The 26,553-nt window shown below is 49.8% G+C and overlaps 1 protein-coding gene across 11 annotated transcripts in view; it reads right to left on the reverse strand.

Moving 5' to 3' along the window:
- kcc (solute carrier family 12 member kcc) overlaps positions 1 to 26,553 on the reverse strand; it is a 364,064-nt gene that overhangs the window by 164,005 nt on the left and 173,506 nt on the right. The window contains exon 1 of one of the 11 annotated variants that reach the window (XM_069309517.1): positions 3,622 to 4,460. The exons of 8 other annotated variants lie outside the window; for them this stretch is intronic. In XM_069309517.1, coding sequence (XP_069165618.1) covers positions 3,622 to 3,877 — 256 coding nt within the window. In that variant the 5' untranslated portion in view covers positions 3,878 to 4,460. Of the gene's footprint in view, positions 1 to 3,621; positions 4,462 to 26,553 lie in introns of those variants that run through there. 2 more of the 11 variants (XM_069309518.1, XM_069309529.1) reach the window with 2 other exon arrangements.

The raw sequence follows: 26,553 nt of genomic DNA on the forward strand, positions 1-26,553 counted from the left end.
TTATATATATATATATATATATATATATATATATATATATATATATATATATATATATATAATATAATATTAAATATGACCGAAAAAGTAAGATTAATAATTCTAACACGAATTTTCTCTATTTCTTATATTTCTTTTCACTGTTGATGGTAACTGAAAAATCAATTCTCCAAAATTCATTTTTATTTTATAGAATTTTGGAGAATTGATTTTTCAGTTACCATCAACAGTGAAAAGAAATATAAGAAACAGAGAAAATTCGTGTTAGAATTATTAATCTTACTTTTTCGGTCATATTTAATATTATATATTATATATATATATATATATATATATATATATATATATATATATATATATATATATATATATATATATATATATATATATATACTCGCCATACACATACAGACACAGTGAAGAGCGTCAACTGGTTCTTCAACAGCAACTGGACAAGCTCATTAACGATCCACTTTCCATGACAGGCAATTAGTCTGCTCATACGGTCATTAACCGCTAATTTGTCAGGCATTGATTACTCGCTCAGCTAATCACCTCGTTATCAGCGGCGTCTAAGTGTTTTGTGGCGGTAGTTGGGATGCTTAATGACCCGACGGCGTCTGAGAGCCATTTGTGCCCATTGGGTCTCGTTAATAAGGATAGCAGATGATAATTGGCAATTGAATATGAAAGGGGGTCGTATGGATGTAATTCTCTCTCTCTCTCTCTCTCTCTCTCTCTCTCTCTCTCTCTCTCTCTCTCTCTCTCTCCCCCATATTACAAAAAAATCCTCTCCAATGTGATACCTTGTGTTCGATCTCTGATTCCTAGTACCCAGGCTCATTACTTTACACTTGCTACAGTTGGACTCTAGTAGCCACTTAAAGGATCATGTTTTCAGTTAGTTGAGATCATCTCGCTCTACTGTGCCTAACTCTGAACGGTGCTTCTCTTGTCTTCTTGGTCAGGTCTACTCAAGTATTTTTAACGTCGTGCTCAAGTCTGTCCTGTTCATTCATGTCTCTAGTGCAGTAAGGCCCGGTTACCTCTCTCCTCCTCCATAGTTCAGTTCAGGTAGTTCAGGACCGAACCTTGTTGTTCATATGTAGATATTTTCTATTTATCTGTTTATGTAGGGATTCCATAATCTCTAAATATATGAGAGAGAGAGAGAGAGAGAGAGAGAGAGAGAGAGAGAGAGAGAGAGAGAGAGAGAGAGAGAGAGAGGGAGAGAGAGAGAGAGAGAGAGAGAGAGAGAGAGAGAGAGAGAGAGAGAGAGAGAGAGAGAGAGAGAGAGAGAGAGAGAGCACACGCTCTTACACACACACATTACTAATATCAAAACGGACAAGCACTCATTTCCAATATACATGTTGGTGGTAAAGTGAAGGGTTTGATGCCTCGGAGAGCGCTTGGTGAGAGGCGGCCGTGGATGCTTGGGTCACACACACACACACACACACACACACACACACACACACACACACACACACACACACACACACACACACACACACGGAGCCAGGTTTTGAGTGCATGGTGAGGTGTGTTGAGGGGGGAGATGGCGTCGTCTTGCCCATATATTGAGAGCGGCGGGGCTGGCTGTCACTCTCCCCATGAACATGTACTGTTAACCTTCAACGCTTTCACGGCGTTACTACAGTATGATGCCCGCACGGCTGTTGTGACCAAGGCGGCTGTCGTGGTTGGCGTGGTGGTGGTGGTCTGGGTGAAGTTCGACGATATACTTTTCACCCTCACCTTTAAAGTCTCGTTCAAACCTCGACCACCACGCCCACCACCACCACCACGCCACCTAAATCAGGATCCCCTCTAGACAATCTACACAACACTCGTCAGACCATCACTGGACTATGCAGCACCAGCATGGAAACCCTACCTCGTGAAGCCAAATATCAACATTGAACAAGGAGAACGATTACCAACAAGACAGAGCTACGAGGGTTAAGCTACAACAGGCTAGTGTGTTATGACTCCTCCGCGCTCTCAGCTCGACCACCAGGACCACTCGGGTCCCAAAGAATGAACCTCACTCAATAAATCAATTATTTAAAACCAATCACCACCACCTCCATAAATGGCTCCAATCGCTAACATCACTAGCACCAATCTAGTACATATATAAATAGCATTGCCAACCACTAGTTTCAAAGAGCCTAGTTAATTAGTGCCCCAGTTAACGACCACTAATGCTAATCACTGGCAATATTTAGCGGGCCAAACCAGTGGGCCTAATTTGTGGCTCCTTAAATGGCTTAAATCATGCCCTAATTAATAGTTTAAATACAAAACCATAAAAAGCGAAGCCAATCGTAGCCCCAATCAGCACCCAGAATCAAGAACCCCGGTAGGCGACCTCCAATCAACAGCATCAATTACTGGGACCAATCAGCGCACCCAACCCGTAGCTAAAACTATCAATACCAATCAGTCTAAATCACCAGCCATAAAGCCCCAATCAACAGCCCCCAATCTGCGAAAAATCAGCAGAATTTACAAGGCGCTGCAATCAACGTCCTAATCAGCGCCGACAATCTATCAACATGGAGCCGGTCGGCCGAGCGGACAGCACGCTGGACTTGTGATCCTGTGGTCCCGGGTTCGATCCCAAGCGCCGGCGAGAAACAATGGGCAGAGTTTCTTTCATCCTATACCCCCTGTTACCTAGCAGTAAAACAGGTACCTGGGTGTTAGGCAGCTGTCACGGGCTGCTTCCTGGGGGTGGAGGCCTGGTCGAGGACCCGGCCGCGGGGACACTAAAGCCCCGAAATCATCTCAAGATAACCTCAAGATAGATGCAACTGAAGGAATTACAGACTCTTAAAACACAAGGCGGCTTAGCTGCGCCTTCGCGCGGGAAAATGCACCAAGTGTCCGCGAGAACTCGCCCGTCTAATCTCCAACGCGACCAGCAGCCAATGAGAACGCGGACACCCGAGGGACAGCCAATCACTGTCGCCGAAGGAATTATCTGGAAGGCGGAGACGTTCTCGCTCTCATCTGGAGGCGGGATTGAGGACACGACGGATGACCACAGTAAAAACACAACTTTTCCTCTCACCACAAATTTCTATCAATAAAAAATAATTAAAATTTTGATTAAAATGTATCAATTATTAACATTGGCCAGTGACTTACCTGGGGGAAGGGATCTGGGGGTCAGTGACTCACCTGGTGGAAGGTCTGGGGGCCAGTGACTCACCTGGTGGAAGGGTCTGGGGGTCAGTGACTCACCTGGGAGAAGGTCTGGTGGTTAGTGACTCACCTGGTGGCCAGTGACTTACCTGGTGGAAGGGTCTGGGGACCACTGACTCACCTGGGGGAAGGTCTGGTGGCCAGTGACTCACCTGGGGACCAGTGACTCACCTGGGGGCCAGTGACTCACCTGGTGGAAGGGATCTGGGGGTCAGTGACTCACCTGGGGGCCAGTGACTCACCTGGTGGAAGGGCTGGTGGCCAGTGACTCACCTGGGAGAAGGTCTGGTGGTAAGTGACTCACCTGGTGGCCAGTGACTCACCTGGTGGAAGGGTCTGGGGACCACTGACTCACCTGGGGGAAGGTCTGGTGGCCAGTGACTCACCTGGGGACCAGTGACTCACCTGGGGGCTGGCCGTTCATGGTAGGGGTGATTGGGGTGGACCAGTCGGTAAAATTGGCCACCTCGTCGACGCTGGCCGACCCCCCGAGGGCGCCGAAGACATACTTGCGGCCGAGGACGGGGGAGCTGCACCCCCCGACGACCCCTGAGAGGGGGTGGGCATCGGCTGGGGGAGTGACCACTAGGGGGGAGGTACTCGAAGTAGTCAGTGGCACCGACTCTGCCACCAGTTTGTCATCCAGCACGTGGTTCATCATGGTTGCTCACTTTCCGCAACCACTTTGGCTTCCAGCGGGTATTCCAGTAACTCCTGCTTGAGTACTTGGTCTAGTATCTCTTGTTTATTTATTCCGGTAACTCTTCCTCAAGTTCTTATTCCAGTAACGTCTGCTCAAGCGCACCTACAGCTCTCAATAAGACACTTCCCAATACTTTCACTGATCGTCTGTGTTCAAAAGTTTAAAATTCAAAAATAACGGGCGGGTAACCGACAAAACGTTCCACAGAGTTTAATATAACAATTAGGATCACTTTTGCGAGCCGAAGCGACTCGCGGTCATCAAACGTCGACTTCGAGTCCCCAGGAGGTGTGTGTTGGAACACTTGGTGAACTGGTGAACACCGTCACAGGGTTCCTCACCAGCACCACCATGTACAGTGAGAGCCCGTTCCGAACATGTTCATGTGAAACCCCTGCGGAGCCGTGTTCGAAATACTTACGGACCACATCATCTGAAACCCCTCGGTAAGCAGTCTCTGAGAACCTCCTGAACAAGCCAGCGAGGGCTCGTTAACTAGGCTCTAAGCCACTTTTCGAACACGTTTTACTAAGCACTCACGAACATAAAGAGTTTCGAACTAGTACGGGAAGAAGGCCAGGAAGAAGGCCAGGAAGCAGGTGGAGCAGGAGAGATGACGTGTGACGTCAGAGTACTTATAAACTAGCGTGTTTGTACTCTGTGATTCAGGATTAACAGTGTTGCTGCTCCTCGCACACCTGACACACCTGGAGGCCGCCAGACGGGACCACGAGGGAAGGGGGGAGAAATATTGATATCCGCCGAGATTGACTTAGATCTTTCTGAAAAAGAAAACATATCCTAAATAACGAAGCTATTTTCTTCCCAAACGAGTCATTTTCCTCAAGTCATTTTCTTTAAAACACTCGTTTTAACCAAGTCATTTTCTGCGATTCATTGACTATGAGGGGCCACTCAGCCGGGCCTCATCAACAAGGGCCAAATGCTCATCAATTCATCGACAAACGTCTTGTTTACCGAATAAAAATCACTTATAACACCCTCACAAATTGACCACTTTCGAATTTGTCTCAAAGATTGCCTCGTTATCTATGTTCGAATTGCACCTTAGTAACTACCTCGCGGTATTGCAAATGCAATAAATGCCAGGGTGTGTGACCCCTAATATGATATTAGGGGTCACACCCTGTTACTATGACAGTAACAAGGTGTGGCCTCCAATATAGCGAACAAATATGATAAATAAACACAAGGTAAAAATTACAACTGTTTTCCCTAACCAGAAAGGAACGTGCGAGGCCAAGATTCATATATCGAGGCCGACGGTTACAGAACGTCAGCCTTACGGCGCTTTAAATTACAATAACGCGTCGCATTTTTAACGAATTGGTCGATTTCGTGCAGAATTCGAGGCCCCTTGAGTGTGTGGGGGTGGGGGGGGGGAGGGGGAGAGAGGGAGGGGGAGAGAGGGAGGGGGAGAGAGGGAGGGGGAGAGAGGGAGGGGGAGAGAGGGAGGGGGAGGGGGGGAGGGGGGAGGGGGGAGGGGGAGGGGGGGAGGGGGAGGGGGAGGGGGAGGGGGAGAGAGAGAGAGAGAGAGAGAGAGAGAGAGAGAGAGAGAGAGAGAGAGAGAGAGAGAGAGAGAGAGAGAGAGAGAGAGGAGAGAGAGAGAGAGAGAGAGAGAGAGAGACAGAGAGACAGAGAGACAGAGAGACAGAGAGACAGACAGAGAGACAGAGGGAGGGGAAGGGAGGGTAGTTAAGACAACAACCACACATCACTAACTACCCCCAACACCATTAAGGTAATGTGAACCAATAGAGCATCCATACACACTCGTGTACCTTGATCAACATCATGAAATAGATTGATGATATCTATTCATCCATTAATATATCCATCCGTGTGAGGGGGGGGGGGGCTCGTAGAGGGGCTACGGTGGGTGCTCATCAATGCTATCGAGGAGGAGAGTCATCAGCTTCATCAACCAGGGCTTGGTCTCTAACACCTCCCGGCCCAACCCGTTCTCGCAAATTAAATAAGTCAATATTGACTTATTAAATATGTGCATAGGTGACATACTTAACATAATAGTTTCCCTTGAAAAGCTTCATAGAAAACACCGACCTTACCTAACCTACTTAGTATGTTAAGATAAGCATCTTATTGCTTCGTAATTACAATTATTACCTAACCTATTATAGGTATAGGTTAAGTAATAATTGTAATTACGAAGCAATAAGATGCTTATCTTAAGATACTAACAAGGTTAGGTAAGGTCGGTGTTCTCTATGAAGCTTTTTAAGGGTATCTATTATGTTTAGTATATCACCTATGCACGTAGTTAATAAGTCAATATTGACTTTGCGAATTTGCGAGAACGGCTTGACTTGTGACAGCTTGGTCCACCAGGCTGTTGCTCGCAGCGGCCCGCAGGCCCCACATACCCACTACCCTCAGTGTCGACACTAAGCATTAGTTACTGCTGCGATAGCTGAAGTACCAGCCATAGTAAATTAGTTATTAGTATTACACAACCAGCACCCATTCCTTCACCGCCTACCACCACCACCATCACCACCACCACCACTACTACCCCCACTAACAACCCCACCACCACCACCACTCTCCCAACACCATCGTGGTAATTACAGCCGCTATTACTTCCATTACGGTGTTACCGCGGGCAGGCGTTCTACAAGGCCTTTCAGACACCATCCAGGAACCACTCACCAGTATTTACCAGTCTGGACCGGATTCACGAAGCAGTTACGCAAGCACTTACGAGCCCTGTACATCTTTTCTCCATCTTTGACGGCTTTGCTTATAGTTATTAAACAGTTAATGAGCTCCGAAGCACCAGGAGGCTGTTTATAACAATAACAACAGTTGATTAGCAAGTTTTCATGCTTGTAAACTGTTTAATAAATGTAACCAAAGCCGTCAAAGATTGAGGAAAGATGTACACGTTCGTAAGTGCTTGCGTAACTGCTTCGTGAATCTGGATGTGGTAGGCGGTTGTGGAATCCGGATGCTCCCGGACGCAGGTTCGAATCCTCGTCACGGCCCTTGTGGATTGGTTCATCTGGCCCCTTGGAATTTATACACCAAGTGAAGACAGCTTCCCCCCCAAGGTGCTCCAGCCATCACCTGGTTGATGTGGCTATTCACATCATAATTCCCCAAGCACTGAGGCAGAAACATCACAACAGATGTGATGATTTATGATTTGAAGAGACGCTATAGGAGCTGGATAGGACGAAGGATATTAGGGATAATTGGCAGCTCTCAGCTGGGTAGGATTAATGCTACCTCAACACCAGCAGCGAGGCACAGATATCCTTCAGCACCCAGCAGCGAGGCACAGATATCCTTCAGCACCCAGCAGCGAGGCACAGATATCCTTCAGCACCCAGCAGCGAGGCACAGATATCCTTCAGCACCAGCAGCGAGGCACAGATATCCTTCAGCACCCAGCAGCGAGGCACAGATATCCTTCAGCACCCAGCAGCGAGGCACAGAAATACCTCAGCACCCAGCAGCGAGGCACAGATATCCTTCAGCACCCAGCAGCGAGGCACAGATATCCTTCAGCACCCAGCAGCGAGGCACAGATATCCTTCAGCACCCAGCAGCGAGGCACAGATATCCTTCAGCACCCAGCAGCGAGGCACAGATATCCTTCAGCACCCAGCAGCGAGGCACAGATATCCTTCAGCACCCAGCAGCGAGGCACAGATATCCTTCAGCACCCAGCAGCGAGGCACAGATATCCTTCAGCACCCAGCAGCGAGGCACAGATATCCTTCAGCACCCAGCAGCGAGGCACAGATATCCTTCAGCACCCAGCAGCGAGGCACAGATATCCTTCAGCACCCAGCAGCGAGGCACAGATATCCTTCAGCACCCAGCAGTGAGGCACAGATATCCTTCAGCACCCAGCAGCGAGGCACAGATATCCTTCAGCACCCAGCAGCGAGGCACAGATATCCTTCAGCACCCAGCAGCGAGGCACAGATATCCTTCAGCACCCAGCAGCGAGGCACAGATATCCTTCAGCACCCAGCAGCGAGGCACAGATATCCTTCAGCACCCAGCAGCGAGGCACAGAAATACCTCAGCACCCAGCAGCGAGGCACAGAAATACCTCAGCACCCAGCAGCGAGGCACAGATATCCTTCAGCACCCAGCAGCGAGGCACAGATATCCTTCAGCACCCAGCAGCGAGGCACAGATATCCTTCAGCACCCAGCAGCGAGGCACAGAAATACCTCGGCACCCAGCAGTGAGGCACATATCAATGCCGTGAGAGAATTTCCCGGTGTGACATAGCTTGAGTGGAAAAGAGTAACAATGTCAGGCTTCAGGATCTTAATGACCGGAGCAGCGGTAAGTGTCGCTTGGGTGCTGGGGAGGAGGGGAGGGGAGAGCAGAGAGAGAGAGAGAGAGAGAGAGAGAGAGAGAGAGAGGGGAGGAGGGGAGAGCAGAGAGAGAGAGAGAGAGAGAGAGAGAGAGAGAGAGAGAGAGAGAGAGAGAGAGAGAGAGAGAGAGAGAGAGAGAGAGAGGAGGAGGGGAGAGCAGAGAGAGAGAGAGAGAGAGAGAGAGAGAGAGAGAGAGGGGAGGAGGGGAGAGCAGAGAGAGAGAGAGAGAGAGAGAGAGAGATAGAGAGAGAGAGAGAGAGGGGAGGAGGGGAGAGCAGAGAGAGAGAGAGAGAACTACAAACTATAATCATTACCCCACAAAAGTAGGTCAAGTCCATTTTCTATGTCCCAAGGGAGCCGCACGCACTCTGACAATAGACGGTGGACGCACTCACTCGCAGGCAGGCCTGCAGGATAGGCAGGATAGGGAGGTATGGGAGGGACGGCAGGAGAGCAGGATAGGGAGACAGACAGGATAGGCAGGAGAGGATGGCAGGCAGGTAAAAGGGGATAGGAGACGAGAGTGAAGAGAACTAGAGAGGGAAGAGAGCTAGAGTAGGAGAGGTACTAGAAAGGAGGGACTAGAGGAAGGGGGGACTGTAGAGGGAAGGGGGACTGGTATGGTATATAACCTCACGTTTCGGAAGACACAACAATTAGGAGAGACATGATTACTACGTACAAAATCCTCAGAGAAATAGAGACACTAAGCCGAGTTTATCTGAAGCTCTAACAAGAATATACAGCTGGAAACCCAACATTTAAATGAGCAATAGATATTATAAAGTTGAAAACTGGGACTGGAGAGCCGGAGCTCAACCACCGTAAGCACAATTAGGTTATCAAATGGGGTCAATGTTCCCTATAACTGGCTTATCAGATTCTTAAATAACTTGTTGAAATGTGCATTTAACACCTCGAGTGACACTCGAGAGGGGGAGGCACTTAGCCAAGTGTAAACAACCTCTAGAAGCACTTAAGCCAATGGAAACCGTTTCTATACAAGCGATAAAACTCTCTCCACTTTCAATATACTTCTCAAGGCACTTGGTTGAGTGTAAGCACAAGACGGAAAACTTTCTTGAGTGAAAATAGATCTTCAGGCTTACTAGACTGTTGTCTTACACTCTCAAGGGTGAGAGGGAGGAGCCGAGGGTGAGAGGGAGGAGCCGAGGGTGAGAGGGAGGAGCCGAGGGTGAGAGGGAGGAGCCGAGGGTGAGAGGGAGGAGCCGAGGGTGAGAGGGAGGAGCCAAGGGTGAGAGGGAAGGAGCCGAGGGTGAGAGGGAAGGAGCCGAGGGTGAGAGGGAGGAGCCGAGGGTGAGAGGGAGGAGCCGAGGGTGAGAGGTAGGAGCCGAGGGTGAGAGGGAAAGAGCCAAGGGTGAGAGGGAGGAGCCAAGGGTGATAAAGGGAAGGAGCAAGGGGAGTGGAGGGAAGAATAAGGAGAGTGAAGGGGAGGCGAGGAAGCTCCGACATTCCTCTGAGGGGAAATTGGATTCCAGAGTGGCACTATATTGTCTCAGCTGTACCTGCTAGGGTGACCCTTGTTGGCACTTTCCCCCCCTCACCCTGGGGGACCCCACCCACCCTGGCAGACGCCACCACCCACCCTGGCAGACCACGTGCTCCCATGCACTGGTCGATGCTGAGACAGAGGACAGAGTTCATTTCCTAGGAGGCTTGGCCGGTCGAAATGCCATCTCCGGACAGCAACAAGCTGGTTGATCTCTCGTTTATGACCGTGACCTCTCCCCCCTTCCCCCATGATGACCCTGGCTGACCCCGCTACCCTTAGCCGTCTCATGGTAACATGGGAGAGAGACCTTACACCTACCATACTAAGGGACACGTAAGGGACATGTCTTTCACCACCCTTACCCTTCACCACCCTTACCCTCCACCACCACCCTTACCCACCACCAACCTTACCCTCCACCACCACCCTTACCCTTCACCACCCTTACCCTTCACCACCCTTACCCTCCACCACCACCCTTACCCTTCACCACCCTTACCCTTCACCACCCTTACCCTTCACCACCCTTACCCTCCACCACCACCCTTACCCTTCACCACCCTTACCCACCACCACCCTTACCCACCACCACCCTTACCCTTCACCAACCTTACCCACCACCACCCTTACCCTTCACCACCCTTACCCACCACCAACCTTACCCACCACCACCCTTACCGACTATCGACTCTGGCAGACTCCCAAGTCGCCCTGGGAAACTCCGGAGTTTGAATGGTCTTCGTAGAGAAAACTAATGACCCGTAATACTGAAATTCTCTAAAGCCTTTGGACCTGAAAACCCCCACGAAGCCGGAAACCCAGACGAAAAGATACCTATAGCCGTAAAACCCAAAGACCCACTGAGTTATCAACCCATTTCTAAACTCTACGGTCTTCGAAACATTGGAATAAGGTTCACATACTGGACACAACAGCCTGGCCGCTCACCAACCTGGTAATGGAACACAAAAGGTATAGCTTAAAAGGTCAGATCTGAGTTTAAGAGAAAATACATATGACAAAACTCTAAATATATATATAAAATGGGTAAAATAACTGATCATAACTGATCAAGGGAGCCGGTCGGCCGAGCGGACAGCACGCTGGATTTGTGATCCTGTGGTCCTGGGTTCAATCCCAGGCGCCGGCGAGAAACAATGGGCAGAGTTTCTTTCACCCTATGTTACCTAGCAGTAAAATAGGTACCTGGGTGTTAGTCAGCTGTCACGGGCTGCTTCCTGGGGGTGGAGGCCTGGTCGAGGACCGGGCCGCGGGGACACTAAAGCCCCGAAATCATCTCAAGATAACCTCAAGATAGATCATAATTCGGTGTAAGAGACTTAGGTTTGCGAGCAAGTAAATTATTTGTAATTACAAATAATTAGAAATTTTCCATGTAATAAACCCAGTTTCCAATTATGGCCTCTGTTTTTGTTCATTAATTTGAACAGTACTTCTGTATCTACTTTATCAATCCTCCTTAGTATCTTGCACGTCGTTATCATGTCTGCCATATTCCTTCTTTCCTCCGGTGAAGTGAGATTCAGTTCCTCCATTCATTCTTCATAGCTCAGTCCCCTTAGCTCAGTTCCCTTAGCTCAGCCCCCTTAGCTCAGCCCCCTTAGCTCAGTCCCCTTAGCTCAGCTCCCTTAGCTCAGCCCCCTTAGCTCAGGAATGAGTCTTATTGCATATTTTTAGACTTTTTTATGAAGGGGTTCCAGGCTGGGGCAGCATACTCGATAACAATAACAACATACTCAGGAAGACTGTATACAGCGTTCGGAAGATATCCTTGTCCGGGGTCCTGAAGGATAACCGGACGTTGGCCAGTATGGCATATTGCCGCCCTCGTTATCCTGCTGTGGGTCACTGGTTATCTCCACTCCTGAGTCTCTCTTTCTCACAAGTTTCAAGTTTGTGAGTGCGTGCGTGTGAGTGTGTGTGTGTGAGTGTGAGTGTGAGTGTGAGTGTGTGTGTGTGTGTGTGTGTGTGTGTGTGTGTGTGTGTGTGTGTGTGTGTGTGTGTGTGTGTGTGAGGGGTGGGGGATAAAGAGTGGGCAGCGGAGGAGTAAGGGATTCGCAGGAGAGGGGAGTAAGAGGGAGAGGGAAGGGGAGTGAAGGGGCAAGAGGGGAGGGAAAGGGAGGGGAGAGAGGGAGAGGGAAGAGGAGTAAGAGGGAAGGGAAGGGAAAGGAAGGGGGCAAGAGAGAGTGCCGTGGGTATCGGGGCTAACCACCTGACTGCCTCACTCACACACACACACACACACACACACACACACACACACACACACACACACACACACACACACACACACACATCAATACACACACACGACCAAACTGGCTCAGGTTGGTACAGGCAGGTCGGTCACTATCAATAGCCGTGCCGGAGAGGGAGATAGTTTATCACCACGTTACGTGCTCTGCGTGCCTGGGTACGTGTCAGCCTCCACGAGTTGATATACGCGTGCACGTGCACTCATATGCACGTGAAGTGCCATTACATACACAGGGAGAGGGGGGAGGGTGTGACGGGGAAGGTACTCATGTGGCAACCCGTTCTCGCACTTTCGTATAGTCAATATTGACTTATTAAATAAGTGCATATGTGACATACTAATTTATTGTGAATATTTTAGTTTACCTTGAAAAGCTTCATAGAAAACACCGACCTAACCTAACCTTCTTTGTATGTTAAGATAAGCATCTTATTGCTTCGTAATTACAGTTATTACTGTATTACTGTTATTACACCATGTTATTACATATTACACCATGTTATTACACCATTACATTACTGTTATTACTGTTATTACACCATGCACCCTATTATAGGTATAGGTTAAGTAATAATTGTAATTTAACCTTAACCTATTATAGGTATAGGTTAAGTAATAATTGTAATTACGAAGCAATAAGATGCTTATCTTAACATACTAAGAAGGTTAGGTAAGGTCGGTGTTTTCTATGAAGCTTTTCAAGGTAAACTAAAATATTCACAATAAATTAGTATGTCACATATGCACTTATTTAATAAGTCAATATTGACTATACGAAAGTGCGAGAACGGGTTGCATGTGGATAAGGGAGTACCTAAGCAACAGGAGACAGAGGGTCAGTGTGAGGGTCAGTAGTTGTGGTGGGACGTAACTATTGGGCTCCCACAATGGGCTCCGTGAGGGTTAATACTACGCCTTATGCTGCTCGTAACTTGCGAGCTCGCAAACTACGATCAGATTCCTGCCAATATTTGCTGACAACTCAAGACATACGAGGATCAGAACAGAGGAAGAATGCAAACGACTACATCATCACCTACACGTACAATTGTCTAACAAATGGCTATTAGAGTTTAACTCAAGAAAATGCAAACGAATAAGATGCAGGAAATATACCACCTATGTCAGACCAACTCTGGACCGTGCAGCACGAGAGTGAAGTCGTCCTCTCTCCTAACAGGAAAAGATGAAACAAATCTAGAGGCGCGACACCAAACTAGTCCCCAAATGAGAGCCACAAGTTACCAGGAAACATTTGAGTAATTACACCACACGAGGCTGAGAGGAGAGGATAACATGGGAAGACATGATTACACACACACACACACACACACACACACACACACGTGACTGACAAACACAGGTGCCATCTAGAGTACATTGATCTGATGGCGACATTCCGCTGTTACCAGTCACCAGTTGGTCATTACCATTAATTAACTGGTTAAAGGTGTGGCCTGTTTAAGGCCACCGTGGGAGGGGCCAGGCTAAGGAGGGGCCATGGGAGCTGGAGACACCGCTCAATCCCCTAACACCTTCAAAATGAGACGTATTAGGACAAATGAAAGCACCATAATTTGGAGGTTTTCTGTCCCTCTCGTGAACCCCTCCACCCACACGCCCACCACCCCCACGCCCACTTGGCAGGGCAGATGGTGGCAGGGGAACTAGGGCAGGTAAGATACTGAATATATTTAGCAGCGATGAGGGGGGGAGGGGGGCACTTGTACCTACCCAAAAGGTTCCATACCCCACCACAGGCCAGGACACCATACCCCACCACAGGCCAGGTCACCATACCCCACCACAGGTCAGGACACCATACTCCACCACCACAGCACCATACTCCCCCCAGCACATCACGACAATACGGGTACATGGACCATAGTACCATACACTATACACATGATGACACAATACTCTAGTGTTCGTAGTGTCAACATAACCCTCCAGGCACATCCTGCCTCATACACATCATGGCACCATGCCCAGGGCACCAGGCCTACACATACACATCATGGCACCATGCACCCACACACGCACCTGGCACCATACCAGCTACCATGAGCCACTCCGAGGGGGGGGGGGTGATTCAGAGTGATCAGAGTGTGACAAAGTAGTGATGGAAGCTGTTGGCAGGCGCTGGTGACGAGGGGGGGGGGCGCATGGGGCTGAGGGGAGAGTGCATGGGAAGGGGGGGGGGGTGTTTATACATGACCACTACACACTATTCATCTATAGACAATATGTGGAGACATTGTTAGTTACTTCTTGAGGTTATCTTGAGATGATTTCGGGGCTTTAGTGTCCCCGCGGCCCGGTCCTCGACCAGGCCTCCACCCCCAGGAAGCAGCCCGTGACAGCTGACTAACTCCCAGGTACCTATTTACTGCTAGGTAACAGGGGCATTCAGGGTGAAAGAAACTTTGCCCATTTGTTTCTGCCTCATGCGGGAATCGAACCCGCGCCAAAGAATTACGAGTCCTGCGCGCTATCCACCAGGCTACGAGGCCTACTTGAAACAGCTAACCTCCACTATATCTGCTCCTAGCAAGATGTGGCCCCCTGCTAGTTAATAGTAAAGATTAAGCCACCCCAAAAGGTGGCACGGGCATGAATAACCCATAAACCTCCTCTTCCCCCCCCCTGCTAAGTGTGACTCTTCACTTCCTGAATACAGTTAAGACCCATCACCTACCCCCCCCCCCTTCCCCCCCACTCTGGGACCCGCACTTCACCCCCTCCTCCTCCTTCACGGCAACTTACGCCAAGGCCAGTAAAAACAATTTGATTGATCACGAACCGGTGGACAGTGACGCATGTGAACGCAACCTTGCGCGGCCTCTTTCACAGTTTGTGTCCCGCACGAACTGTGTTTGTCTCAACGTGACGGTGATGTGACGGACAGGGGTCGTTGGTGTGACGGACAGGGGACGTTGGTGTGACGGACAGGGGTCGTTGGTGTGACGGACAGGGGTCGTTGGTGTGACGGACAGGGGTCGGTGATGTGACGGACAGGGGTCGTTGGTGTGACGGACAGGGGTCGTTGGTGTGACGGACAGGAGACGTTATGTGACGGACAGGGGACGTTAATGTGACGGACAGGGGACGTTGGTGTGACGGACAGGAGACGTTAATGTGACGGACAGGAGACGTTAATGTGACGGACAGGAGACGTTGATGTGACGGACAGGAGACGTTAATGTGACGTACCATGTGACCGCCAGTGAGGTATAGAGTTCATGGGTGTAGAGTCTATGTCTATGACTTCATCAAAACCCAACGGGATTAGGGTGCCGTCTGATACATGATTTGATGTTGATAACCCATACGAACTCATCACGAATGTGATATCAATCTTCACTGAATCACTGATAACGGAATTGTACCATTGCTTCGGTATTTCGCACATGTCTTATCTGTCAAAGCTCCATCTCCTTCCAGCAGGAGTCCAATACTAGATGTAATTTTTATTTAAGATTTTGCATAGGAAAAATAATAAGATTGAGATAAAGTGATAAAGAGATAGATAAAGTGAGACTTGAGATAAAGTGGGCCGTTCTTGAGATAAAGTGGGCCGTTCTTGAGATAAGGTGCGACGTTCAAGGTGTTCCGAGATAAGTGGTCTTCGCCAAGAGAAGGAACGCCGTGAACGTTCCAATCTGCAGCTCTTCCTATTTTTTTCTTAAGAGGTCTGTGGCTTGAGCATATTCTTGAGCTTATCTTGAGATGATTTCGGGGCTTTAGTGTCCCCGCGGCCCGGTCCTCGACCAGGCCTCCTCCCCCCCCAGGAAGCAGCCCGTGACAGCTGACTAACACCCAGGTACCTATTTACTGCTAGGTAACAAGAGGGCATTAGGGTGAAAAGAAACATTTTACCCATTTGTCTCCGCCTCTACCGGGGATCGAACCCGGAACCTCAGGACTACGAATCCGAAGCGCTGTCCACCCAGCTGTCAGGCACGGATGGTAGTTTGAGATTCAACCGTGTCATAGCGATGGTAAAGTTATCTTCAAGCGTAAGGAAAGTCAGCAAATGGAATATCTTGAGGTTATCTTGAGATGATTTCGGGGCTTTTTAGTGTCCCCGCGGCCCGGTCCTCGACCAGGCCTCCACCCCCAGGAAGCAGCCCGTGGCAGCTGACTAACACACAGGTACCTATTTTACTGCTAGGTAACAGGGGCATAGGGTGTAAGAAACTCTGCCCATTGTTTCTCGCCGGCGCCTGGGATCGAACCCGGGACCACAGGATCACAAGTCCAGCGTGCTGTCCGCTCGGCCGACCGGCTCCCTTATGACCTAAAGGAGCAGGTTGTCGAGGCAAACACTCCACAACATTGAAATCAGGTATGATAGGGAAATAGGTCAGGAGTTATCAGACAACCTGCGGGTAGAAAGGCGGGGTCCAAGAGCAACAGCTCGATCCTGCAGGCACAAATTGGCGAGTGCACACACAAGCAAACAGCCCACACACACACACACACACACACACACACACGTATATAATTCGTATATGATATACAAGCATATCTAGGCGAGTGTACACATACACAAGCATACTTCAACCACATACGCAAGCATGAGACGGTCTCGCTTCATGCAGGTCGGCGTTCAATCCCCCGACCGTCCACCAATTGGTTGGGCACCATTCCTTCCCCCCGTCCCATCCCAAATCCTTATCCTGACCCCTTCCCCCTTCCCAGTGCTATAAAGTCGCGGTAGCTTGGCGCTTTCCCCCGATAACGACCCCCCCCCCGCACTACACACGGAAGCAGCTCCTCCACAAGACCGTACCCGAGGGCTACCTTGAGGTTACCTTGAGGTGCTTCCGGGGCTTAGCGTCCCCGCGGCCCGGTCGTCGCAGCAAGCGCCCCTCCCCCTGCCAAGTGTTGCAACAAGCATGCACCTGGTCTACACGTATAATTATACTCCCAGCAAATATGCTGGCAGACCCATGTGCTTCAAGGCGATTAACAACTCTATCCCCTCCTTCACCTTATCAGTACTGTAGCATAGTGGTCTACGTTCTCGACTAACAACCGAGGATCCGGAGTTCGATACCCGGGGCGGGACAGAAATACTGATACATTTCTTTCCACCTACCGGGTCGTTGAAATATGGGGCCTGCGGGGCGCTCCCAGCAACAGCCTGAATGATCAAATTATTACAAGACACGCCTACCCACAGGCCCGTCATGGAGAGGCGAAGCACTCGCGAAACCAACCACAGGTAAACTACGGATAAACAAAAGATGAATCCTCAGCTGTCCCCAGATTCGTCGGCCTGTCAGTCAATCCATCAACTGTTCCGTCTGGTCGGAGACGGAGTGACAGGAGTCGGCGGTTCCGTGGAAGTGTCACCTGTAGCCATAGTGTAGCCAGTCCCTCAGCCTCGCTAGCCAGCGGCTTGTCCCCCCCTCCCCACGCCAGGGACAGTGTATGGCTATTGCTGTGGCCTCTGGAGCACATACACCAGATTGGCTATTATTACACTATGTTCAAATATCAAGGGACGAAAGGTCACAGCCACGAGAGAGATAGAGACAGAGAGAGAGAGCGAGAGACAGAGAGCGAGAGATCCACCAGCCTACTGCTGCCAACGCCGTCTCCCACACCTCTCTACGACTATATTAATAATACAACATTGTCTTTACCCCAGGAGAGAGAGAGAGAGAATAGCTGACATATTCCCAGGGTATGAGGAAGTTTGTCCCAATGGTCTACTTGCTGGTCGTGCAACTCTTGTGCAACCTACCTCCCTACTCCCCCCCCTACCCCCTCCCTCTCTCTCTCTCTCTCTCTCTCTCTCTCTCTCTCTCTCTCTCTCTCTCTCTCTCTCTCTCTCTCTCTCTCTCTCTCTCTCTCTCTCTCTCTCTCTCTCTCTCTCTCTCCCCCTCCCAACCGAAGAAAGGGGGAGAGGAGGAAAGGGGGAGAGGAGGAAAAGGGGAGAGAAGGAAAAGGGGAGAGGAGGAAAAGGGGAGAGGAAGAAAAGGGAAAGAGAAGGAGAGGGAAAGCGTGTGGAAGAGGAGAGCGGGAGAGGGAGGGATGCGAACAGCAACATTAAGAAAGTTTAGCGTAATGAAAACTTTCCCATCTCTACAGGACAGAGATTAAAAAAGTTGCCACAACGCCGAGTATTATGACACCAAGTGCCAACTTGCACTCCAGGCCCAGCCCAGTACACAACTTTACGGTCTGCCCACTTTGTGGCACACCCTCCCCCCCGCCCCCCCCCCCCCAACACACACACACGCACACGCAAAAGGAGAGAGGGGGGGGGGGCGGGGGACATGAAAACAATACCCAATAATTTAAGAGAAACTGACAAAGTAGATAAAGCAGAACTATTCACAACAAAACAAGGGAAGCAAGAACATGTTATTGTTCGAGCTGGCAGTCGGTATCACCGTAGTTACAGAAGGTGAAAGTGATCCTTATTCAAATTTGTAAATATGATAAAAACGTGACACATGAACCACTGCATTGATCTCTGAACATTCGGAAGGTGGGGCCCAGGAGCCTAGCTCGACCCTGCCAGCACACCTAGGCTAGTACACGACTATGTAAGCACGCACACATCTGTCAATATCAGACTCCCAACACCACTGCACCCAAACACCCGCACCCACCCAACACCTGCTCCGACACCCAACACCCGCCCCTACACCCACCCAACACCCGTCCCGGCACACACCCAACACCCGTCCCGGCACACACCTAACACCCGCCTCCGGTACTCAACACCCACCCCTACACCCAACACCCGCCCTTACACCCACACAACACCCGCCCCACCAGACAAACAGAATTACGCTACAGCTAATCAATACCTCTCAAATATACACGTAAAGATGTGCCTACGAATCAAGTAGCCAAAGAATATCGACAATTCCTAAAATCTGTATAATTAAACAGTAGTTTTTACGTCCACATTAACACCAGGACATTGGCCAGCAAGAACACTCCGCCATGACGTGTTAAGACTTCTTTCTGGGAATAGAATTGACAACTGAACTCCATCAACATGAGCCGCTGTTGGGGCTCGAACTCTAATATAGACCGAAGTCCGCAGATTATTCAGAAAATTTAGCTAAGTTTCCCAGTGAGCCTAGAGTGCAGAGGTTGACAGTGGTGAGTGAATACACTCTGCTTCCTTCACTCTGGCGGTGTAATAGAGCTCAAGGACAAACCTTATCACTACAGCCTAGTGTTACGACTCAAGCATTGTCGAGCCCACTTGACGAAACCTGTACATCTTTCCTCGGTCATGGAGGCTTAAACTGTGCTTATTAAACCGTTACAGGCAACATCCTACTCCTTCAGAGCTAATAAATTGTCGAGTAAACTAAGCCGCCGTGATTAAGAAAAGATGTAGAGGCTTCGTAGCGAGACACGTATAAATACTTGATGAACCCTGCCTCTGGCTCCACGATATCCTTGGCTGTGGCCTTGAGAGGGAATTCCAGGAGGCGATCTATCGGAGATTGGAAATGTTGGCGTGAATGTGATCCATCAGGTTGTTGGTGCTGGCAAGCGGTCGTTGTAAGAGGGTGACGGGTGTAGCGAGTATTGTGGCCGCTAATGACGGTATTCAGTGTATCGGAGGTGTTCGGTGGCATGGTTGGTCCGGTCTTTACCGTTGGTGGATAGGTCTGCCTGGGAGACCAATATTACATGCTCCTCGTCCTTGGATTGGTTTAGGGACGCTGGTTCGAGGCCAGTATTGGGTCACATGTGTGGGTATATATCTGCTACACGTGGTTGTGTCAGTTGTGCTGGCTGGTGGCTGGCTGGCTGGCTGGCTGGCTGGCTGGCTGGCTGGCTGGCTGGCTGGTGGCTGGCTGGCTGGCTGGCTGGCTGGCTGGCTGGCTGGCTGGTGGCTGGCTGGCTGGCTGGCTGGCTGGCTGGCTGGCTGGCTGGCTGGCTGGCTGCCTGCCTGCCTGCCTGTCTGCCTGTCTGCCTGTCTGCCTGCCTGCCTGCCTGCCTGCCTGCCTGACTGCCTGCCTGCCTGACTGCCTGCCTGCCTAGCTAGCTAGCTGCCTGCCTGCCTGCCTGCCTGCCTGCCTGCCTGCCTGCCTGCCTGACTGCCTGCCTGCCTAGCTAGCTAGCTGCCTGCCTGTCTGCCTGCCTGTCTGCCTGCCTGTCTCTCCCACACCCATGACAGACGCACATGGGGCCGGCATCACCTATAAAGAAGGCAGCCGTCTATCTTCCTCCCTCACGCTGTCATCCACCCTGCCGCACCCGTCATCCGCTCCTCCTCACCCACCACCCTCTCCTCACCCATCACTGACTACGGGAAAGTGAGATCTAGCTTTTCACAGTGTGTGGTCTCATCGCCTGCACATGATTTACGAAAGATGTACAGGTTTCGTAAGTGGTTGGCGTGAATGGCTCGTGTCCCCGGTCTACTCCTTATATAAAACCCTTCTCCCCTGAGCGTCCCCGTGACCATTAAGGCCGAAGACTCCCGCCTACGCCATCACTCCGGATAACTCGTGTTTATCCGGACACTCTCCTCTTGTTTACCGTCCGGGGGCTGCTTAAGGGGGCCGGTTAACCCTCATTAAACAGCTTTACTACTGAAGTAAGGTGACGTCGCTGGCCCTCAAGCACCAGCCCTCCGTGACCTGGGCCACATCCACCCTCCAGTGTACCACCCCTTGGGGGCGTCAATGGCCCCCCCCCCCAAGGTCAGCCTTCAGTGGGTCGGGTTAGTGCTTAAGGGCAAGTCATTATCTCTTGCGCTTATTGGCCACATTGTAGTGACGTCATGCATTATAGAGGCACTCTATTGGACCTGACACACCTGCACTATCTAGGAGCACGCGCACACACACAGACACACACACACGCACACACACACACACACACACACACACACACACACACACACACACACACACACACACACACACACACACACACACACACACCTACCTACCTCGCCACGCACATGGGGAATTGACAGGGTGGACAAGGATGGATTATTTAACACGGGTGGTACACGCACAAGGGGACACAGGTGGAAGCCGAGTACCCAAATGAGCCACAGAGACGATAGAAAGAACTTTTGTCAGTGTCAGAGTAGTTAGTAAATGGAATGCATTAGGCAGTGATGTGGTAGAGGCTGACTCCATACACAGTTTCAAATGTAGATATGATAGAGCCCAATAAGCTCAGGAATCTGTACATCGGTTGATTGACGGTTGAGAGGCGGGACCAAAGAGCCAGAGCTCAACCCCCGCAAGCACAATTAGGTGAGTACACACCTGCACCCTCAGGCTTGCTTTGTAAATCTACGTTTAATGACGATATGTTCCAGCTTCTGCGTTACGGAAAACCGAAAATGTCAAAATGGAAGCCACATACCTATTACAGTCAAACCTCACTATTGCAAGAAAAAGCTGTTAAGGATCTGTGAGTAATCGTGTCAGAAGACTTTACCTTTATAGAACACGATAAAGTAGCCGTCTTGACTACAAGAAAAATAACAGGGTGGATAACAAGACTTTTACAAACACGAGATGTCATACCAATTTGACCAGACCACACACTAGAGGGTGAAGGGACGACGACGTTTTGGTCCGTCCTGGACCATTCTCAAGTCGATCGTGGACCATTCTGAAGTCGATCGACTTGAGAATTACTTGAGAATGGTCCACGATCGACTTGAGAATGGTCCAGGACGGACCAAAACGTCGTCGTCCCTTCACCTTCTAGTGTGTAGTCAGGTCAACTTACTTTAGCCACGTTATTGTGACTCATCGCCTGCATATGTCATACCAATGATACTTTTTAAAGCACTAGTGCTCTCTATGGTGGGATATTGGTGCACACTAACACCTCCAATCAAAGCTGGAGAAGTTGCTGACCTGAAGAACCTTCAAAGGTCATTTGCTCCCCAAATCAACACAATAAAACATTAGTTTTTTTTATTTTTAGGCGATTCTAAATAATTATCCAATAATTAAATAATTGTGGGGATTAAAGAGCTTAAACTTGTATTCTAAAGATCTCAGGCGAGGTATATAATAGTGTACTTGTGCCAAATCTATACACTGAAATAACCCTTCATGGGACCAGGAGGCATGGCAGGATGTGCAAAATAACCCCGATAGAAAAGAAAGAGTTGCAACAGGTACTCTGCGAGAGAACAAGCAACATCAAATGCCCCAAACTTGTCAACACACTCCAGTAACACATAAGAGGCACAACAAAGGCCGTCTTCTTAAAATACTGACTTTAGTAAACTTAATTATGACTTAATGAAGTGTTCTAGACGCTTGTTGGGTCTCTATCCTCGCACTCACTAGGGGCCAGATTCACGAAGCAGTTACGCAAGCACTTACGAACCTGTACACCTTTTTTTCATCTTTGGTGGCTTTGTTTACAATTATTAAACAGTTAATGAGCTCCGAAGCTCCAGGAAGCTGTTTATAACAATAACAACAGTTGATTGGCAAGTTTTCATGCTTGTAAACTGTTTAATAAATGTAACCAAAGCCGTCAAAGATTGAGGAAAGATGTACACGTTCGTAAGTACTTGCGTAACTGCTTCGTGAATCTGGCTCCCTGGCTTCATGTCTACCCCCCATACTTTATATAATATACTCAGGAATGACAGTTTTATTTAAAACGAACCATCCATCCATCAAACTCAAGTGTGTGTGTTTTTTTAAGGTACTCATGTCATCACTGGCCACTCCTACTTTCCCAAAAAGTAGGAGTGCCGGGTACTTGTTAGGAAGTACAATTAAAGAATGAGCGAATTACATAATGGTGCAGTAGAACTATATGAAACAATCAACTAGGCAACAGAGAAGGCAGGGGACACCCCCCCCCCCCCCCCGCCCCCCAGCTGGATATTGGGAATGAAGGAACTACTGTCACAAAGAGATGGATTACGGACACGCATTTTGAGTCCAATTGATATCAGATCGATGTTATGAGGTGTGAGTTTGGAGTGATGTTGAGCCTGGGGGAGCCCCTGAACATGTTCATGTATCAACCCGAGTGTGTGATAACATCTACGGATACGTCTCTGTGACGTGCTGACGATGGCGTCACTAAGTACACAACAGCCCTAGGCACTGTCACAATGGCTGGGTGATGACACCCCCCCTCTGGTACGCCCTCTGGCACGGCCACTGGCACGCCCACTGGTACGGCCAGTGGCACGCCCACTGGTACGCCCACTGGCACGCCCACCCAGCATGAACCCAGCAGCAGCCCACTACCTCTCTCAGCCCAAACTCAGCTCACTCACGACCACACACAAGCCAAACCCAATCACCCAAACCCTATATATACAACGCTAGTCCAACCCTCCCACGTCTACACACAACCCTAACCCAACCCACCACGCCATCACTGGGAGCGATGCATGTCCTCCAGCTAAAGGGAAAATTCCCAGTTTCAGATTTTGAAGAGAAAAAGCTGAATTCACCGAGCAGCGAGAGGACCTATAAGTTTGTTCTCATACGAGGGTGGCCAGGTACAGTGTGAGGGGGTCAGGCCGGGTACGGTGAGGGGGGCCAGGCCGGGTACGGTGAGGGGGGCCAGGCCGGGTACGGTGAGGGGGGCCAGGCCGGGTACGGTGAGGGGGCCAGGCCGGGTACGGTGAGGGGGGCCAGGCCGGGTACAAAAGGGTGCGAGGGTAGGGGATTTGAGCACGAGCAAGGGGGACAACCTTTCCCCTCCCCGTGAGGGCGGGGCCCGGCCGCTGGACAATATAATGACTCATCTCCACCCCTCACAGCAGACACACACACCCTCAACACAGCAGACACACACACCCTCAACACAGCAGACACACACACCCTCAACACAGCAGACACACACACCCTCAACACAGCAGACACACACACCCTCAACACAGCAGACACACACACCCTCAACACAGCAGACACACACACCCTCAACACAGCAGACACACACACCCTCAACACAGCAGACACAGGAAGAACAGACCAAGCAGACCTCACAGATTAGTTCAACGCTCATGTTCAACAACGCCATGTTGAAGGGTGGGGGGGGGGGGGTGGAGACACCTACATGAGAACAAACTTGTAACATGAAGTTGGGCCTTTTCCCTGTGTGAAACACACACGCACGCACGCACGCACGCACGCACACAGACGTTAGAAAGAACGTTTTCAGTGTCAGAGTAGTTAACGGATGGAATGCATTAGGCAGTGATGTGGTGGAGGCTGACTCCATACACAGTTTCAAGTGTAGATATGATAGAGCCCAGTAGGCTCAGGAACCTGTACACCAGTTGATTGACGGTTGAGAGGCGGGACCAAAGAGTCAAAGCTCAACCCCCGCAAGCACAAATAGGTGAGTACACACACACACACATTGCTGTAAATTTGCTGTAAATTTGTCATTGCTGTAAACAACCGATAGCTGGAAAGGCGGGATCCAAGAGTCAATGCTCGATCCTGCAAGCACAAATAGGTGAGTACACACACACACACACACACACACACACACACACACACACACACACACCCTTCCAGCTGTTCTTTCACTCTCCGCCTCTATACACCCAGCAGTTACTGGGGGGCTTGACTGTAATACCGCTGGCGGATCGAATTCTAGGGAATGCACGGCGCTGAATAACCAAAGCGGTTCCAGCACCTGACCCGAGGCCTCTACCTCGTCGGGTCAGATGCTGACCCTAATTATAAAAGAAATATGCATCAACAGTTGACAGACCTTAAGCTAAGAATTCCAAGACAAGGTTGAGCTTAGCAAGCGTTAAGTCTAAGATGAACCTCAGCCTCCAGTCTAAGATGGACCTCAGCCTCCAGTCTAAGATGGACCTCACCCTCCAGTCTAAGATGGACCTCACCTTCCAGTCTAAGATGGACCTCACCCTCCAGTCTAAGATGGACCTCACCCTCCAGTCTAAGATGGACCTCACCCTCCAGTCTAAGATGGACCTCAGCCTCAAGACAGTAATAAACAGTCTCGTCCCATCTCACTCTCCCGTCAAAATTATCTGACGGCATTAAGAAGTTACGAGTTTCTTCAGAAGTGACTGAACATGACGCTAAAATTATCTCACGTGACGCTAAGAGGAGATGACTCTCGCTAAAACTATGCCTCAATCACGCTAAAACAGATGACTCCCGCCACTATCACGCCACACACTACCCAGCGTGATGATACTTACAAGACGAGCACAAGTTGTGCAAGATTAACTACTGCGCTAACTAGTGCGCTACCTAGCGCGCTACCTAGCGCGTTAACTAGCGCCCTAACTAGGGAGCTAACTAGCGCCCTAACTAGCGCCCTAACTAGCGCCGTTAACTAGCGCCGCTAACTAGCGCGCTTCACAAACTTGATCACGCCTCTCCAAAATAATTCGCCGTGACGTCACAACCGCGCTAAAATTACCGGCACATTCCACCACAATTAACCACAGACTGAACCTCAGCCAGTGTGGAACCACCACAATTAGCCACAATTCACACCACAGAAGACAAGGATGTATTAAGCTAACAGTGAGTACCTATGAGTGCCCGCGGGGGAGTGAGGTCTGGACATTCAGACCCTGTCTAGCCAGCCTTATTGTACTTGAAGTATAACTCAACTATTCTCACGTTTGAATGGTTTAATTTGGCCTTAGAGTTGCTGATGGAGGTGGCTTCTACAACTTGTCATCTCGGTATATTCCACTTGTTGGCCGCCAGAAATGCGTGTGAGCATTTCCTTACATTTCCTCGGCTCATTTCTTGAGGTTATCTTGAGATGATTTCGGGGCTTTTAGTGTCCCCGCGGCCCGGTCCTCGACCAGGCCTCCACCCCCAGGAAGCAGCCCGTGACAGCTGACTAACACCCAGGTACCTATTTTACTGCTAGGTAACAGGGGCATAGGGTGAAAGAAACTCTGTCCATTGTTTCTCGCCGGCGCCTGGGATCGAACCCAGGACCACAGGATCACAAGTCCAGCGTGCTGTCCGCTCGGCCGACCGGCTCCCGTCCTGTTTCCCGGTCGATTTGTGTTTCCTGCTTCTACCTGCGTCCTAATGCCCTACTTTTCTCTCTATGTGAAGAGGCTTTTCCTGTCCACCTTGTCTATTCTTCTCAGTATCTTCAATGTTGTGATCATATCTCCTCTGTTACTTCTCTCGATTACGGTTCTGAGGTTTAGTTCCCTTAACATATCCTCATTGCTTAAACCTGTTTGTTCTGATAATTTTTTTATGCAAGCCTCTGTAGCTTGTCAGTTTTGGTGTTGTGCTTTATAAGGTGCGGTTTAAGAGGCCAGCGCTGCACATTGGTCTGACGTAGCCTGTGAAGATTGCTTTGAAAGTCCCTATTTCAGTCTTGTAAAAGTCGTCCAAATGTTTACCAGGTTTGGCAGTAGTACAAGTGACAGTGAAGGAGGAGGAAGTGGAGATAGTACTTTAAGGAAACTTAAGTCGTATGAGGAGAAAGTACAAAGGGGGGG

The sequence above is a fragment of the Procambarus clarkii genome, chromosome 65, assembly GCF_040958095.1.
Source record: "Procambarus clarkii isolate CNS0578487 chromosome 65, FALCON_Pclarkii_2.0, whole genome shotgun sequence".
Classification (NCBI taxonomy): Eukaryota; Metazoa; Arthropoda; class Malacostraca; order Decapoda; family Cambaridae; genus Procambarus; species Procambarus clarkii.